We start from the raw sequence: 16,012 nt of genomic DNA, 5'->3' as shown, positions 1-16,012 counted from the left end.
CGCTATTAGAGTGGTGGGATTTTGGGTGCACTGTCGCAATGCTCTTTAGCACTTGGAGATGGTCACCGCTGAGATACACGGGAGACCTCAAGAGCTGCAACAGTTAAGTTTAAATAAAATGCAAAACTTCAGATGGCCAAGGGATGAAGGGGAAACTCCTGTGCGGGGGCGAGGAATTATTGGGGATGCAGGGAATGCCTTTCCTGCGATGTTGCTCACCGGCTTCAATAAGCCCACTCTGGGGCTGGTGCGTGGAGACCACCTCCATGAAGCCGATGTCTTCCCCCTGCATTGGGTGGGGGTGGGGTGGCGTTGGCACTCTGCCATCAGCAAAATGTCAGGAGTGTGGCAAAATGGCCCTGAACAGGACCTTTAATTATGCTAATTGGCTGGCTGCAACCGTGGCAAGGGCAGCTGCTTGACTTCTGGTCCCACTGCTGGGAAAATGACTTGGTGGCTGGACCTCAGCGGGGAGCTGTCCTGGTATAGCGGCCCACAACCTCCCTGTAAACTCTGTTTCTCTCTCCACAGAAATGGGCTTACTTATATTGTCCTGACAGAGATTGAGAGAAGTAATCCAGCTGTATTAGTGTAAAGACACAGTGTTCACCAGACCCGCTGAGTATTTCCAGTATTTTCTGTCCTTATGTTAGGTTTCCAGAATCTGTAGGATTTTACTTCTGTAATTTGGTAATTTGCAGACAGGTTCATGGGGAAAGATCCGAGTTCCCCTATATCCTCGAGGAAGGGATAGGGCCATTCTTCATGGGTGTGGCCTGCATTCGACTCCAGCCTCACAATGCATCTAAACATCTCCAGGGAGCCCAGGATACATAATGCCTCACTAGTAAGCACCACAGACAGTGCAGCACTCCCTCAGTACTGCACAGGAGTGTCAGTTTTGATTTTTGAGCTCAATCTCTGGGAGTTGAACGCATGACCTTTGGACTCAGGCGAGAGTGGTACCCACTGAGTTACAACTGACACCACAAGAAAAGGCCATGATCCCAGATGTACTCTACACTAGGAAGATTAGAAAAAAAAACTGTCCATCCAAACATGGGGGCTTGATAAACATTTAAGGGAGAAAGGAAAAGAAAGATATATTGATGGGGTTGGGTGAAGAAGGATGGGAGGAGGCTCATGTGGAGCATAAACAATGGCATGGACCAGTTGGGCTGAAAGGTCTGTTTCTCTGCTCTAAATACTATCGAGTAACACAACGTAAAACCCAATTTTTAAAATGTGTCTGTAAATTGGATTTTCTTCTACTTTATTTTTGTCTGTCAGTTCCTCACTTTGGTGGATTCTGCCACCATTTCTAACCATTCTTTACACTGATATGTCTGGATTACTTCTCTCAATCCAATACAAGTAAACCCATTTCTAACCTTCAACCTCCCCCATTAACTTTCACCAAATCATTCTGTGCTCAGAAGCCATAAAGACAGGTTGAGTCACTTCAGGTTTGAGGATGAAACTTATATAACCATTCCATTTTTAAAAAAAAATTGTTCATGGGATGTGTTGCCCATCCACAATTGCCCTTGAGGGCAGCCTGGAGTCACACATAGGCAGGTGTTTACAACAATCATGACTAAGACTTTCATTCAATTAATTCCACCATGGTGGGATTTGAACCCATGCCTCTATAGCATTGGCCTAGGCCTCTGGGTTACTAACCCAGCAACATTACCACTAGGCCACTGCCTTCCAAGTGGAAGAGACAGGGAGCTATCTTGTTGGTAAAGCTGACTAACCCGGCTGGCATTAGACTATGACACTCAGGTATGCCACCAGGTTAGACTGCAATGTGTTCCCACCACCTTTGTTCAAACGATCCTTATGAATACCCTGTCATTGAAGTGTAATTTAAATGCTTATATTCCAAATAACTCACTTTAAACACAAATTGTTGGCTGTAAATTTAACGTACCTTTTCCCCAACTTTCCCGAGTTCTCCAATTGGTCCCATGAATCCTGGCTCCCCCTAGTAAAGGAAAACAAACAGAAAAGTTGTTTCATTTCACAGGGAACAATCAAGGTTTGCAGTGTATTCAGTCCCCTACCATTTCACCCCTCTAGCCAGGGATTCAGTCAAAACAATGATTGCACAAATTGTAAGCAGAAGGTGTGCTTTCACGTAACTTTTAACCACATAAGAACATAAGGAATAGGAGCAGTAGTAGACCATTTGGCCTTTCGAACCTGCTCAACCACTCAAAATTATGGCTGGTCTTTTATCACTTTGCTGCACTCTCCCCATATTCCTTAATTTGCATGGTACCCAAAAACCTATCGACCTCTCTTTTGAATATGCTCAATAGCTGAACATCCATCGCTCTCTCGGCAGTAGAGAATTCCACTGATTCACAATCCTTTGAGTGAAGAAATTTCTCCTCATCTCAGTCCTAAGTGGCCGACCCTGTATTCTGAGACTGTGACCCTGTGTTCTAGATTTCCCAGCCAGGGTGAAACATTTCCTCAATATCTGCCTGTCGAGCCCCTTAAGAATCGTATATGTTTGGTTTGGATAACCTCTCATTCTTCTAAACGCTAGGGAATAAAGGCCTAGTCTACTCAATCTCTCCTTCTCTCCTCATGTGACAATCCCCTCATCCCAAGAATCAGTCCCTCCTTTCTATATTCAAATGTATTTCCTGCTTTACAGATTGATCGGTGGGAGGGTTACAGGTCACACTGGGGCAGAAATTGCCATTACCTTAAAATACGTGATGCACCCTCAAAGTAGACTGGTGGAGGATGTAGAAAACCAAAAGCGTGTTGGAGAGATCTGAACCTAAGTCACCAGTGGGAATCCTGTGATTCCTGCCAATTTTTCTATTCGTTCATAGGATGTGGGTGTCGCTGGCTGGGCCAGCATTTCTTGCCCATCCTTAATTACCCTTGAGAAGTTGGTGGTGAGCCATCCCCTTGAACCGCTTGCAGTCCATGTGGTGTAGGTACATCCACAGTGCTGTTAGGAAGGGAGTTCCAGGATTTTGACCCAGCGACAGTGAAGAAACGGCAATATATTTCCAAGTTAGGATGGTGTGTGGCTTGGAGGGGAGCTTGCAGGGGATGGTGTTTCAATGCATCCTCTGCCCTTGTTCCTCTAGGTGGTAGTGGTCGTGGGTTCAAAAGGTCTGTCAAAGGAGCGTTGGTGAGTTGCTGCATTGTATCTTGTGGGTGGTACTCACCGTTGCCACTGTACACTAGTGGTGGAGGGAGTGAACGTTTATGGTGGTGGATGGGGTGCCAATCAAGTGGACTGCTTTGTCCTGGATGGTGTTGAGCTTCCTGAGTGCGGTTGAAGCTGCACTCATCCAGACAAGTGGGGAGTATTCCATCGCAGACCTGACTTGTGCCTTGTAGATGGTGGACAGGCTTTGGGGAGTCAGGAGGTGAGTTACCTGCCACAGAATTCCCAATTCTTAACCTGCTCTTGTATGACTGGTCCACTTAATTTAATAGGGTAACCCTCAGGATATTGATGATACTATATCGATTTCAACAGAGATTAAAATCAAGCAGAGTGGGAAACCAGACTTACACGGATCCAGTCAGTTTTCTGACAGAAAGGTTAGACTAAAATGATCACCTTTGTGTCATCCTGGGCTGTGTGATTTTTTAAGATTCAACTCCAAAGTGTCAGGGGACCAGCAGTCATAAATTGCCTAGTGACCAGATCCTTGCATAAGTGAATTGTAAAGATAAAACAAAATCTTTCCATGGTTGCAAGAGTGTGGGCTGCACAATGCAACATTTTCATGGGATATTATGAAAGATCAACAGGCCAAAGACTTGGCCACAATAATTAAGTGCGACTGTGACAATAGCAGTGATGACAGCTATTTCCTTGCTCCCTTCAGACACTGTTCTGATTATCACTCAAGGTGGAAGTAATGATTCTAAAAAAAGCTGACAGATTTTTGAAAGTCAGGCTGTTATTCACACATCATTAACTGTGCTAATCAGGAGGAAATTCATCCTCATTTTACTGAAGGATTTTTTCTTTATGAAGCAAAAACTGACAGCTCTTGCCTTTCTTATCTACATTCACCTGGGAAATGAGGACGATGGGGTTTCAGAGAATATTACTGGTAAAAATGCACAGAAAAATCATTCCCAGCACGTTTACTTCCCTGGGAATGAAGGCTGACATTGCACAGATGTTTCTGTTTAGTGGATTCAGAATTCTGCAACACAAGAGCTTCTTCCATATTGTTGCCTGTTTTAATGGAAATTCAGATGGGATGGCAACAGCCCATTGATTCAGAATTACAATTCCCATCGGACTCCCTCATCTTAGTTGCATAACTTGCCATAAGCTTGTCCACCATCTGCAAGGCAGAAGTCAGGAGTGTGATGGAATACTCACCATTTGCCTGGCTGAGTGCAGCTCCAACAACACTCAAGATGCTCAACACCATCCAAGACAAAGCAGCCCACTTGATTAGCACCACATCCACCACCTTCAACACCACTCCCTCCACCACCAACGCACAGTGACAGCAGTGTGTACCATCTACAAGATGCACTGCAGCAACTCGCCAAGCCTCCTTTGACAGCAGCTTCCAAACCCGTGACCTCTATCACATAGAAGTGCAAGGGCAGCAGATGCATGGGAACATCACCATCTTCAAGTTCCCCTCCAAATCACACACCACATGGCTCAGAAATATATTGGTGTTCCTTCAATGTCATTGGATCAAAATCCTGGGACTCCCTTCCTAACAGCACTATGGGTGTACCTACACTATAGACATAGAAGCATAGAAAATAGGAGCAGGAGTAGGTAATTCAGCCCTTCCAGCCTGTTCCGCCATTCAATATGATCATGGCTGATCCTCTATCTCAACGCCATACTCCCGTGCTCTCCCCATGCCCCTTGATGCCTTCAGAGTCTAGAATTCTACCGATTTCTTCTTAAATACATTCAGTGGCTTGACCTCCACAGCTTCCAAACCCACGGCCACTACCATCTAGAAGGACAAGGGCAGCAGATAGATGGGAACACCACCACCTGGAAGTTCCCCTCCTAGTCACTCACCATCCTGACTTGGAAATATATCGCCGTTCCTTCACTGACGCTGGGTCAAAATCCTGGAACTCCCTTCCTAACAGCACTGTGGGTGTACCCATGCCACATGGACTGTAGTGGTTCATGAAGGCCGCTCACCACCACCTTCTCAAGGGCAACGAGAGATGGGCAATAAATGTTGGCCCAGCCAGCAAAGCCCACACCCCATGGGTGAATAAAAAAAAAGCCCCCTATGGTAGAAAATTCCACAGGTTCACTTCCCCCCTAGTTTATTTTTATTCATTTATGGGGTGTGGGCGTTGCTGGCTAGGCCAGCATTTATTGCCCATCCCTAATTCTGCTTGAGAAGGTGGTGGTGAGCTGCCTTCTTGAACCGCTGCAGTCTACGTGGTGTAGGTACATCCACAGTGCTGTTAGGGAGGTAGTGCCAGGATTTTGACCCAGCGACAGTGAAGGAACGGCGATACATTTCCAAGTCAAGATGGTGAGTGGTTTGGAGGGGAACTTCCATGTGGTGGTGTTCCCATTTATCTGCTGCCCTTGTCCTTCTAGATGGTAGTGGTCGTGGGTTTGGAAGGCGCCACCTAAGGAGCTTTGGTAGATTTCTGCAGTGCGTCTTGTAGATGGTACACACTGCTGCTACTGTGCGCCGGTGGTGGAGGGAGTGAATGTTTGTGGATGGGGTGCTAATCAAGTGGGCTGCTTTGTCCTGGATGGTGCCAAGCTTCTCCTCATCTCAGTCCTAAATGGTCAACCCTGTATCCTGAGACTGTGACCCCTTGTTCTAGACCCGACCAGCGAGAGGAAACATCTTCCCTGCGTCCAGTTGATCCAGCCCTGTCAAAATTTTATACGTTTCAATGAGATCCGCACTCATTCTTCTAAACTGCAGTTAATACAGGCCTATTCGACCCAATCTCTCCTCATATGACAATCCTGCCATCCTAGGAATTAGTCTGGTGATCTTTCGCTGCACTCCCTCTATGGCATGTATATCCTTTCTTGGATAAGGAGACCAAAACTGCACCAAACTCCATGTGTGGTCTCACCAAGGCCCTGTACAGCTGCAGTAAGACATCCTTGCTCCTGTACTCAAGTCCTCTCACAATGAAGGCCAACATACCATTTGCCTTCTTAACTGCTCGCTGCACCTGCATGCTTGCTTTCAGTGATGGTGTACAAGGATACCCAGGTCCCTTTGTACATCAACATTTTCCAATCTATCACCATTTAAATAATACGCTGCCATTCTGTTGTTCCCACCGAAGTGGATAACTTCATACTTATCCACGTTATACGCTATACTGCACCTTCCATGTATTTGCCCACTCACTCAACCTGTCTAAATCGGCTTGAAGCCTCTTAATATCCTCCTCACCACTCACATTACCACCAAGTTTTGTGTCGTCAGCAAACTTGGAAATATTACATTTGGTTCCATCATCCAAATCATTGATATATATTATGAATAGCTGGGGCGCAAGCACAGGTACCTGCAGTACCACACTAGTCACCACCTGCCATTCCAATAAAGACCCATTTATTCTTACTCTCTGTTTCCTGTCTGCTAACCAATTCTCAATCCATGCCAATTTATTACCTCCAATCCCATGAGCTTTAATTTTACACACCAACCTCTAATGTGGGACTTTATTAAAACCTTTCTGAAAATCCAAATACATCACATCCACTGGTTCTCTGTTTTCTATTCTGCTAGTTATGGCCTCAAAAAACTCTAGTAGGTTTGTCAAACATGATTTCCCTTTCATAAATCCACGTTGACTTTGTCTAATCCCGTTGATCTTTTCTAAGTGTCCTGTTATAATAGGTTCCAGCATTTTCCCTATTACTGATGTTAGGCTAACATCTGTTTTTCCCTCTTTTCACCCTCCCTCCTTTTTTTAAATAATGGGGTTACATTTGTCACCCTTCAAAGTGCCGGGACTGTTCCAGAATCACCAGATGGACTTCAGCGGTTCAAAAAGGCAACTCATCATCACCTTCTCAAGAGCAATTAGGGATGGGCAATAAATGCTGGCCTAGCCAGTGACGTCTATGAAAGAATAAAAAAAATTCATTTGGCCCATCAAGTCTGCGCCAGCTGTTTCATTGGGAGCTCAGTTAGTCCCACTCCTCTTGCTCTTTCTATATATCCTCACAATTATTTTCTCGTCACAAACAAGGAAACACCTTTGAACCTATCTAGCTTATCGTTTAGATCCATGCACGTTACCAAGCTGGACCATTTCCCTGTCCCTCAGGCCTCAGTGCAGCCTGAATCCTCGGACTCAACACTGAATCAGAATTTATCCATTCTTTTTCATATGCTTGGAACCATGATTGTAGTTACTGCAATGGTGTCGTAATTTAACAGATCAAAGCTTTAGTTGCTGAGGTTGCCTTGGCATCCTCCACCTGAGAGCCTTAGGGTAGTAAGCACGTGGTTTAGACAGGCAACTGGTTGCCAGGTATTTGCCAATTTGGATCTGTTAGACATTACCATTGAGCAGGGACAATTCTCCCTTGCAATCTCCCCACGCAAATGTAGGTGCCTGGCCTCAGCTCAGCACCTCCCCTTAGCAAAATGCATTTTTATACTATGCTGATGCATGTTGATACACCCACATGTTATAGCAACATGTCCAAAGAATTATTCAACTTGCAATCATGTCCCAGTCCTAGTCTGCTCGTTACCTCTGAAATATATTTAATAACTTTAATTACCGAAGCATGCATAGTGAAAAAAAAAAAGCACACAATGATCAGGACGCTTGTGAAAACTTTCCAGACACAAGGTGATCTGGAAATAAGACATTCTACAGAGCTTGACTAACAATGGGCCAATTTCCCAACTGTGCTGTATAGTTGACTCTGGAGTGAACTGTAATTTTCAGAGTATTCCAATGTACCAAATTGCTTCACTTTCTGTCTCATTAGAATGGACTTGTGATACAAAATAATACTCAACCCTTATTTGAGTATCAAATATCCCCCAACAATCTGTATTTTTATTGGTCAGCGCATTAAGTGTTGCCACTTCATAGCATTTTAACCATCTTCCATGTACTAAGACATATAAAAGTTCAAATTTTGGTTTTATCAGGTCAAAATTGGTAACTTTTAGATACAAATGAGTTACAGATTAACCAGAGTTCAGCACAATATAAATCAGTTCTGCTTATACAATGAGAAATAAGGTAACAGTTACCTGTTCTCCAACCTTCCCCACCTTTCCAGAATCGCCAGGTTCACCCTAGGTGGGGGGGGAACAGGGGTTGGGGGGTAAGAGAACAAAGAAAATCTTAGCATGCGCAGTTTCTGAGTAAAAACATGTTTCAAGAGCCTGCAAGTTGTTTTGAAATGTTATTTAATTTCCCCAGACATTTTACTGCAGAAGAAAATTGGCTTCTTTGCACAATTCAATCTATAGATGGGAAACACACTTCCAGAGCCAGTGGGGGGCTGAATAAATCTTTTCTCGAGTTGACATATCTGCAATGACTTATTTGAGAGAACTGTTGATGTTATACATAAGGTCATAAAGAATTGGTCTTTGGCTTCACACAAGCACAATCCCTGTTGTCTCCTTGAACAACATTAAAACCTTAAGAGCAGGACTGGTTAGGACTGGGGGACACAGTGGCCACGTAGCACCTCTTTCTGCGCAATGGGTGCTGTTTTGATGCCAAAGTGGCACCCGCATTGCACGTACAGACTTCTGTTGCGGCCCGTATCAGACGTCATTTTGGTGAGGGTGGTAGCGCAGGTGTTATGAGTGTGCGCTGGACGGCAGATCATGACATCAGTCAGAGTGTCACGATAATTTGATGCCAGCCCTGCCATTTTCGACCTCGCTACTCCAACTATCGGAAGCACGCACAGCTGGACATGCATTCAAAAGCAGGAAGGTCCCCTCCCACCAGCACTATTTAATGGGATCATCATCTACTTTCAGGTTAAATGCTGATTGATTTCTGTTGGCTCTGTCTGCATTTGTTGAAGTGCTGTTAGTTTTCTACTGTTGTTTAAAGTTGGTAAGGTCGACTGGGAGTGGTGCTGCGCATGATGAAGTACTTGATTCTGACTTCAAAGGTTCTGGTCAGACCATTTGCTCCCAGTCATGGGTGCCGCTCTTACCAACCCGCCTGCAGCATGACAGGAAGGGTGAACAGAGGCAGCACAGAAGGAGACAATCTGCTCGAAGAGGGAGGAGGAGGAAGGGGATAATGGCTCTTGACGGGAGGCCTTATCCACCTACTCTCCAGGGAGGATTTCTTGTCCCTCCACCTAAGACAGGAGCAGTTGTATGTGTTGACTTTGTTTTACAAAGGAGCTGCTCGTGAAAATTTGTGGACTGAGAGCAGGGCAAGGATGGCACTACCAATGACTGTGAAGGTGACTCTGGCCCTGAATTTCTTCCAGGCTGGCACGGCGATATCTCTAACATCTCCAAGTTCACCATCCACTGCTACGTAATGGAGGTAACTGATGCTGTTCATGTCAGGACAGGGGACTACATTGTGTTCTCTCCGAACAGAGAGAAGCAGGTGAAGTATGCACATGGCTTTGGCAGGATAGCGGGCTTTCCCATGGCATCAGGTGCCATGGACTGCACCCACATGGCTTTGTGGGTGCCGCATCTAAATGCAACTGCAATGGCTTCCACCCCCTGTGTATGCAGTTGGTATGCAACCACACTCATCACATCATGCAGGTCAATGCCCACATTCCTGGCACATTAAACCAGAGGGTGGTTGCAGGGTGACAAGGGCTATCCATTGACCACTTGGCATAAACCCACCACACGTGGCCAGCATGCATATAATGAGAGCCAGGCTGCCATAGAGCAGACCACTGGGGTAAGGGTTCTGCTGCCTGGACCTCTCTGGAGGAGCTCTGCAGAATTCACCGGGATGTGGGTCACAATTCATTATGGTCTGCTGTATCGTGCCCAATTTCGCCAACATGTGGGCATGACCCTTGCCATGAGGGATACGGCGAGCAGCTGAGGAGGGAGGGTAGGAGAAGGTAATTGACACTTACTCTTTCTAATGGGCTATCTGATCAGGGCTATCTGATCAGACTCTACTTCCAGTGAACGCAACTCCAAATCCCCATTCTACACACCTTACCTTCCAGCTGTCACTGACACCACAGTGTCCTCTTAGCTACAATGTGAAAATAAAAGCCACCACGAAATAACCATTCCAAACCAACTTCATCAAACATCCAATCTTTCATGCTAAAGTCAACTAATCATCCTTTCGCTTTCCCTTAGTGCCTGTCTTGCGTGTGCCTTTATCTGTCCTGGTGTTCCTAGGCAGTGTGACCCCACTGCCTGCAGCATGGTGAAGGTTGCTTTCATGGGGGAGACCGTAGGTGCCCTTGCAGGACTCTTCTCACTAGCTCTAGGCCTAGAAGGCCTCGCTTTGTCATGGGTAATCAGGCTGGCAGGCTGACAGCAAGAGCCGTGGTGAGTTGGCAGTGATGGGAGAACGTATCATCCTGACAGAGGACAACAGGTTTGCACTCCACAAAGCCACAGCCACTCCCCAAGCACCTCAGGAATCCATGCAATCTACTGGAGGACAGATTGCTGCACTGCTCTGGTACTCTCAAGCCCCTTTGAGCGCTGGTAACCACAGATGGCAGCAAGCTGAGGTTACATGACCTCAGCCTGTGCTTCCTGTGCTGCACTCAAAGTTTGGCTGGCTTCTGCTTGTGCTGCAATGAAAGCTGAGATATCGGCCACCCTGTCGTTGCCCCGTGGTTGGCTCTGTGAGCGTTCTCACAGAGTGGGCCACCGATTCCACACTGGAATGGACAGGCTCCGACCTCTGCACAAAACCCTGTGCCGAGCTGGTGTCAGAGTCCTCCATGCTGCTTGACAGTGACAGCAGGCTTTTGGTTAATGCATCAAGCACTTAATTGAGCATGTCTGTTACTTTTTCACCATCTGTTTGAATGCCATCCCATTGAAGTGCTCATTCCTGACCTCTGGAGGGGAGACCTCACCCTCCAGGGAGTTGGCACCTGTGTGACCTTTACCCCATTCCTGGCTGTTACTGACTTGTAGCTGGTAACTCATCACGTGCAGGTCTCATCTCTATGCTACCCTCTAAAGAATGTATGGCGGTAGAATCAGGTGCCTGTGAGCGTGGGATTGAGTGATGGTGTTGTGTCCTGCTCCTCTGGGACTTCACTCTGCTGGACCACGGCCTGGCCAGGCAGCAGTTCTTGGGTATCTGAAAGGAGAAAGGCACAGTTGCAGTGAGGGGAGGGAGGGGGGAAGCAAGAGCTGCATGTTTACACTATCTGAAGCTTGTAGGTCAGAAAAGGCTGTGGGATGGTGTGTGTGGGGGGGTGAGGGGGTTGCGGGGGGGAAGGGTGGGCAATGAGTGTGAGAAGGTGGATTGGGTAGGAACATATTGTTATCTTATGTGGTTTCAGCCCCACTGCTGACTATTTCCTAAATCATGGCTCCTCCAGTGATTGTCAGTGCCATCTCCTCCATGGAGATGAGGGCATGCAGCCATGCCAGACCGCAGCCCGTTAGATGTGCCACTCTGCTCTGCAAGAGAGAGGGAAGTGTCTCAGTGGGTGTGCAATATGCTTGCGTGATATGCCTGTCATAGTTGAACAGCTGGCAGTGTGTGAAAGCTGTGAGAATTAGGTGTGAGACTTACAGCAGTGCTTAGTGTGTGAGGGTGAGGTGAGACTATGAAGGTTAGTTATACATCATGATTGACAGAGAATGTTGGTGGGTGAGTGAAGTGGGGTGGGTGGCGGGTGGGGTGGGGGGGTGGAGGTGGTGAATGAAGCAGTGTTTGAGGCTATTATTTAATATGGCTTTCGAAGATGCATCTGCTGACCTTGATCACTTGTGTGAGATCATTAAACTTCTTCCTGCACTGTGTCCAGGTTCTCAGGGCTACAATTCTGGCATTGTAAACGATGGTTATCAGCTCCCTTCTCACTACCTTCTCAGTGTCTCTCTGGAGGGCCTTCTGGCCACTTGTGGGGAGGTGATCTCTCTCCTACTGTCCACCTCCTGCACCGAGGCCTCCAGTGCTGCGTCAGAGAACCTTGGAGCATGGTCTCTGCCCCTCTTGTGCCATTTTCACTCTACTTCCTGCTCAGAACAACCTCTGCAACCAGTTCCAGCACCTCCAGCAGCCAGGATGCAGCTCTCCTTTAAGGGGTGCAGGCTAGCTTTAAGTCTTGCTAGCCTTGCATTGACTTGGGGGCCCGCCCCCCTGCTGAGGGGTGCAGCCACTCAGCAGAGTGTTTAGCACTGGGCTGCACGTAATATTATTTAAATTAGCAGGCAGCACAATGTTTGTGTGTTGCTGACATTGGAACGAGTGGGCATGAGTTAATGGGCATCATCCTTCCCGCACCCATTTTCCGGCTTATCCAATTACTCCCACAGAAATCTCACAAGGCCGCAAAAATCCTCGGAATGTCTGCAAACCTTCCCATAGTTCAGTCCTGAAATAAAATATCACTGTTCCATCCTAATGCAGATAATATAGCAAAATAAACATAGATTATGTGGCAAGCTTCTTTGCCACTGTTTCCTTTTGCAGGATACATACATTAAATAAAGAGTGCTCGTGTCAACACTAGTCACCAAGCAAACCAAAGGGAGTGTCAAACAAAGCTCCTTAGCGACCAGAGTTTAGTGTTGCTCCGGCAACTTCTCAGGAAACAGGTCAGTTGTGAGGTTAAAGGTTGAGAAAGTGACAGGGACCCTCCCCTCTACTGGTTCCAGTTTAGCTTGTGTAGTCAATGCCCTCGCTATGAAATTCTCAGTGGGGCAGGATTTTCAGGCCTTCCCGAGGTCGGGAACAGAGGCGGACGGTGCACCAAAAATACTGGAACCGGCTGGCACGCTGGTTTCCCGACTCTGTTTGCGGTGTCGACCATTTTTTGGCCAAGGCGGATTCCAGCTCAGTGACGCTGCCTGCTCCCATGAAGCGGGCCAGCAATTAGGTCCATTAAGAGCCTCATTCTTAAAGGTAAAGTTTAGGAGGCTGATTTGCGATTTTCTAGTTTCCTGATGTAACAGAGGGCAGCTTAGCTGCTTGGAGGCAGGCACCCAGCAGCAGGCCGGGTGGGGGGGGGTCCAGCATTCCTTTCAGGCTTACAGGCCCTCCATGCCTGCCTGGGAGTGAGTGAAGCCAAAGGCTACCTCACAGCGGGATTCCACCCCACCCCCCATCTACCCACCCACCCCCTACAGGTGGCCTGTCTGCTTTTTTTATTTTTAAATTAAAATTTTAAGGACGTGGCCAAACCTTCCTGTTGAAGTGCCCTCTCAGTTACTTACCTCGTCCTGCAGTCTGCTGCTCCTCTCAAACTGGAAGGTCTCTGATTGGCCCTCCAGTTTCGAGAAGCCGCCCGCCGCCCTTAGTTGGGTAGGGAACCCATCTCCATGCCAAATTAAGGGCTGACCCAGTAAGTAACTGCTTCCCCCCCCAACAAGGGGTGGGCTTGGGACCAGGAAGCGTTCTCAGCTCCTGTTTCCCATTGCCAAAGTGAAAATTCAGCCCAGTGTTACGCAGATTAAATTGTGTGTTCCACACTGAAATGATTATATGGAACTTTGACTCACAGCTGCAAATATAATGGTTAGTTTGATTACAGTTTTGAAGGAGTGTTAAATGCACAACTGTCAAAAGATTAAACACATATTACTACATAAAGAATGGGTGTAGCAAAATTGGTTTGAGTTCACAGAACATTTAATGCTCAAAAATGCATGAAATTGTTTTGCTCAGACAAGCGTTAGGGAGATTTTAACTCCACTTGGTAGTGGCCCAAAAATGTCTTCTCGTTCCTTTTATACCGGCATTTCAGCCACTGCCTTCCGCAAAGGAGGCTGATGATCTGCGTGTTTCCAGTGGTAGTCCCTTTAAATATGCAAATTGGGTGGTGCAACAAAGACAGGACCCCAATTGGGTGGCGCCCATGTGCCATGCAATTGGCTGACAGCTAGTTAAAGTCTAACCCCATCCTGGACGCCTACCGCGTATTTTTTTTAGCTGCATCAAAAAACAAATTTTTAATTAAAGTGAGTCCAACCACTTGCTGCTTTACATTCATTTTAATTCGCGCCAGAGACAAGTGAACACCCAAGCAGCGCTGGCTCCATTTGGTTCAATCTGATCCAACTGCACTTAGACCAAGACCCAGGCTCATTTCAGAGGTTTGGGGAAAGGGGTTGGATTTTCATCCCAACACCACATTCCTCTCCAATCAATCGCTGCACACTTTGTCAGCGGCAGGAAGATTTAGGACATGCAGGACAAGCTGCATTCAGTACTCTATACATTGCTGCAGGACAACAGTGCCATAACTCTAAAGAATGTGCAGGGACAAAGGGACCTGGGGGTTCGAGGGCATCAACTTCGAAGGTGGCAAGGCAATAAGTAGCAAAGCATGTGGGACCTTGAGCTTCATAAATAGAGGTGTAGAGTACAAACGCAAGGTTATGATGAAACAAAAACAAAAAATGCTGGAAATACTCAGCAGGTCAGGCAGCATCTGTGGAGAGAGAAACAGAGTTAATGTTTCGAGTCCGTGTGACCCTTCTTCAGAGCTGAAGAGAAGTGGAAATATGATGAAATTTAAACCGTTTAAGGGGGGTGGGGCAGGTGGAACTGGATAGAAGGCCAATGATAGGTGGGGACAAAGGAGGGATTGACAAAAATGTCATGAACAAAAGGACAAAGGGCTTGTTAATGGTAGTGGTTTGTGCTAAAAAAGGCGCTGATAGTGGCGTAAAGGTAAGAAAGCAGAATGTGATTATAGCAGAACAAGGGAAGCATTGTGTGAAAGAACAACATGGAACAAGTAACAGATGGACCTGTGGGGGGATGGAGTGGGGGGAGGGGGCAGTGGTGGGGAAAAAAAGGATAGAAAATGGGATAGAAGGGGGGATAAGACCACGGATAAATGAACAAAAATAAAAATAAGTGGATACAAAATAAAAATGAATGTAGAAGTTATGATGAACCTTTATAAAGCTCTGGTTAGGTTACAACTAGGGTATTATGTCCAGTTCTGGACACCACAGAGTTTTCAGGGGAGTTTTACCAGAATTGTTCCAGGGATGAGGGAATTTAGCAACAAGGTTAGACTGGAGCAGCTGGGGTTGTTCTCCTTGGAGCAAAGGAGATTGAGGGGAGACTTGATAGCTGGTGTACAGGATTATGAGAAGTTTAACTATGTCAGACAAAAAAAAGTTGTTCTCATTGTCTGATGGTCCAAGGACTTGGGAACACAGATTTAAGGTTTTGGCCAAGAGATGCAGGGAGGATGTGAGGGAGAACTTTTTTTGACCTGGACCTAGCTGCTTTCAAGGGTGGTGGAAGCGGAGACAATGAATGATTTCAAAAGGAAATTGGATGGGCACTGGAGGGAAATAAATTCTCAGAGTCACTGGGATAGAGCAGGTGGATTGGGACTGACTAGTTCAGTCTACAGAGAGTTGGCATGGACTCGATGGTCCTCCTTCTGTCCCGTAATGCTGCTATGACTGGTTTTGGAAGTCATATTAATGCAATAACAAGAAGGTATCTGTGATTTTTTGACCAGAAGTGAACATGGTTTGTTCAAAGAAACAAATTGTGAACTTGACACATACACTTTACATTTTACTACTTAGCTGTAACTTAAATTAAATGTATATGAAGCAGCCAAAATATGATCCAGATTGTTACATCTACCTAGTGTTTTACCTTAGGACCATCAGGCCCTGGTTTTCCTGGAAATCCTCTCCTCCCAGGACGTCCCTAGAATGATACATATAAATGGAACTAAATTAATGCTACATGTTGGAACGCATGAATTAATTCCAAAACCCATTCAGGAGAGTTTGAAATATCATTTGGCAGATGCTTGGACTACTTTAGTACTTAATAACTTCACTGTAATTACACTATAGTCTTTGAAATTGGTGAG

General features: G+C 46.3%; 1 protein-coding gene across 2 annotated transcripts in view; it reads right to left on the bottom strand.

Annotated features, from left to right (window-relative positions):
* Positions 1–16,012, bottom strand: part of col27a1b (collagen, type XXVII, alpha 1b) — a 605,111-nt gene that overhangs the window by 238,678 nt on the left and 350,421 nt on the right. For both annotated transcript variants that reach the window (XM_078550110.1, XM_078550108.1), the window contains exons 23-25: positions 15,790–15,843; positions 8,253–8,297; positions 1,937–1,990 (exon numbers count right to left, since the gene is read on the bottom strand). In XM_078550110.1, the coding sequence (XP_078406236.1) occupies positions 1,937–1,990; positions 8,253–8,297; positions 15,790–15,843 (153 nt within the window). The remainder of the gene's footprint in view (positions 1–1,936; positions 1,991–8,252; positions 8,298–15,789; positions 15,844–16,012) is intronic.

This window comes from Cetorhinus maximus, chromosome 10 (assembly GCF_964194155.1).
Source record: "Cetorhinus maximus chromosome 10, sCetMax3.hap1.1, whole genome shotgun sequence".
In the NCBI taxonomy this organism is placed as follows: Eukaryota; Metazoa; Chordata; class Chondrichthyes; order Lamniformes; family Cetorhinidae; genus Cetorhinus; species Cetorhinus maximus.
Note: the sequence above shows the minus strand (reverse complement) of the source record. Positions and strands in the feature narration are given on the sequence as shown.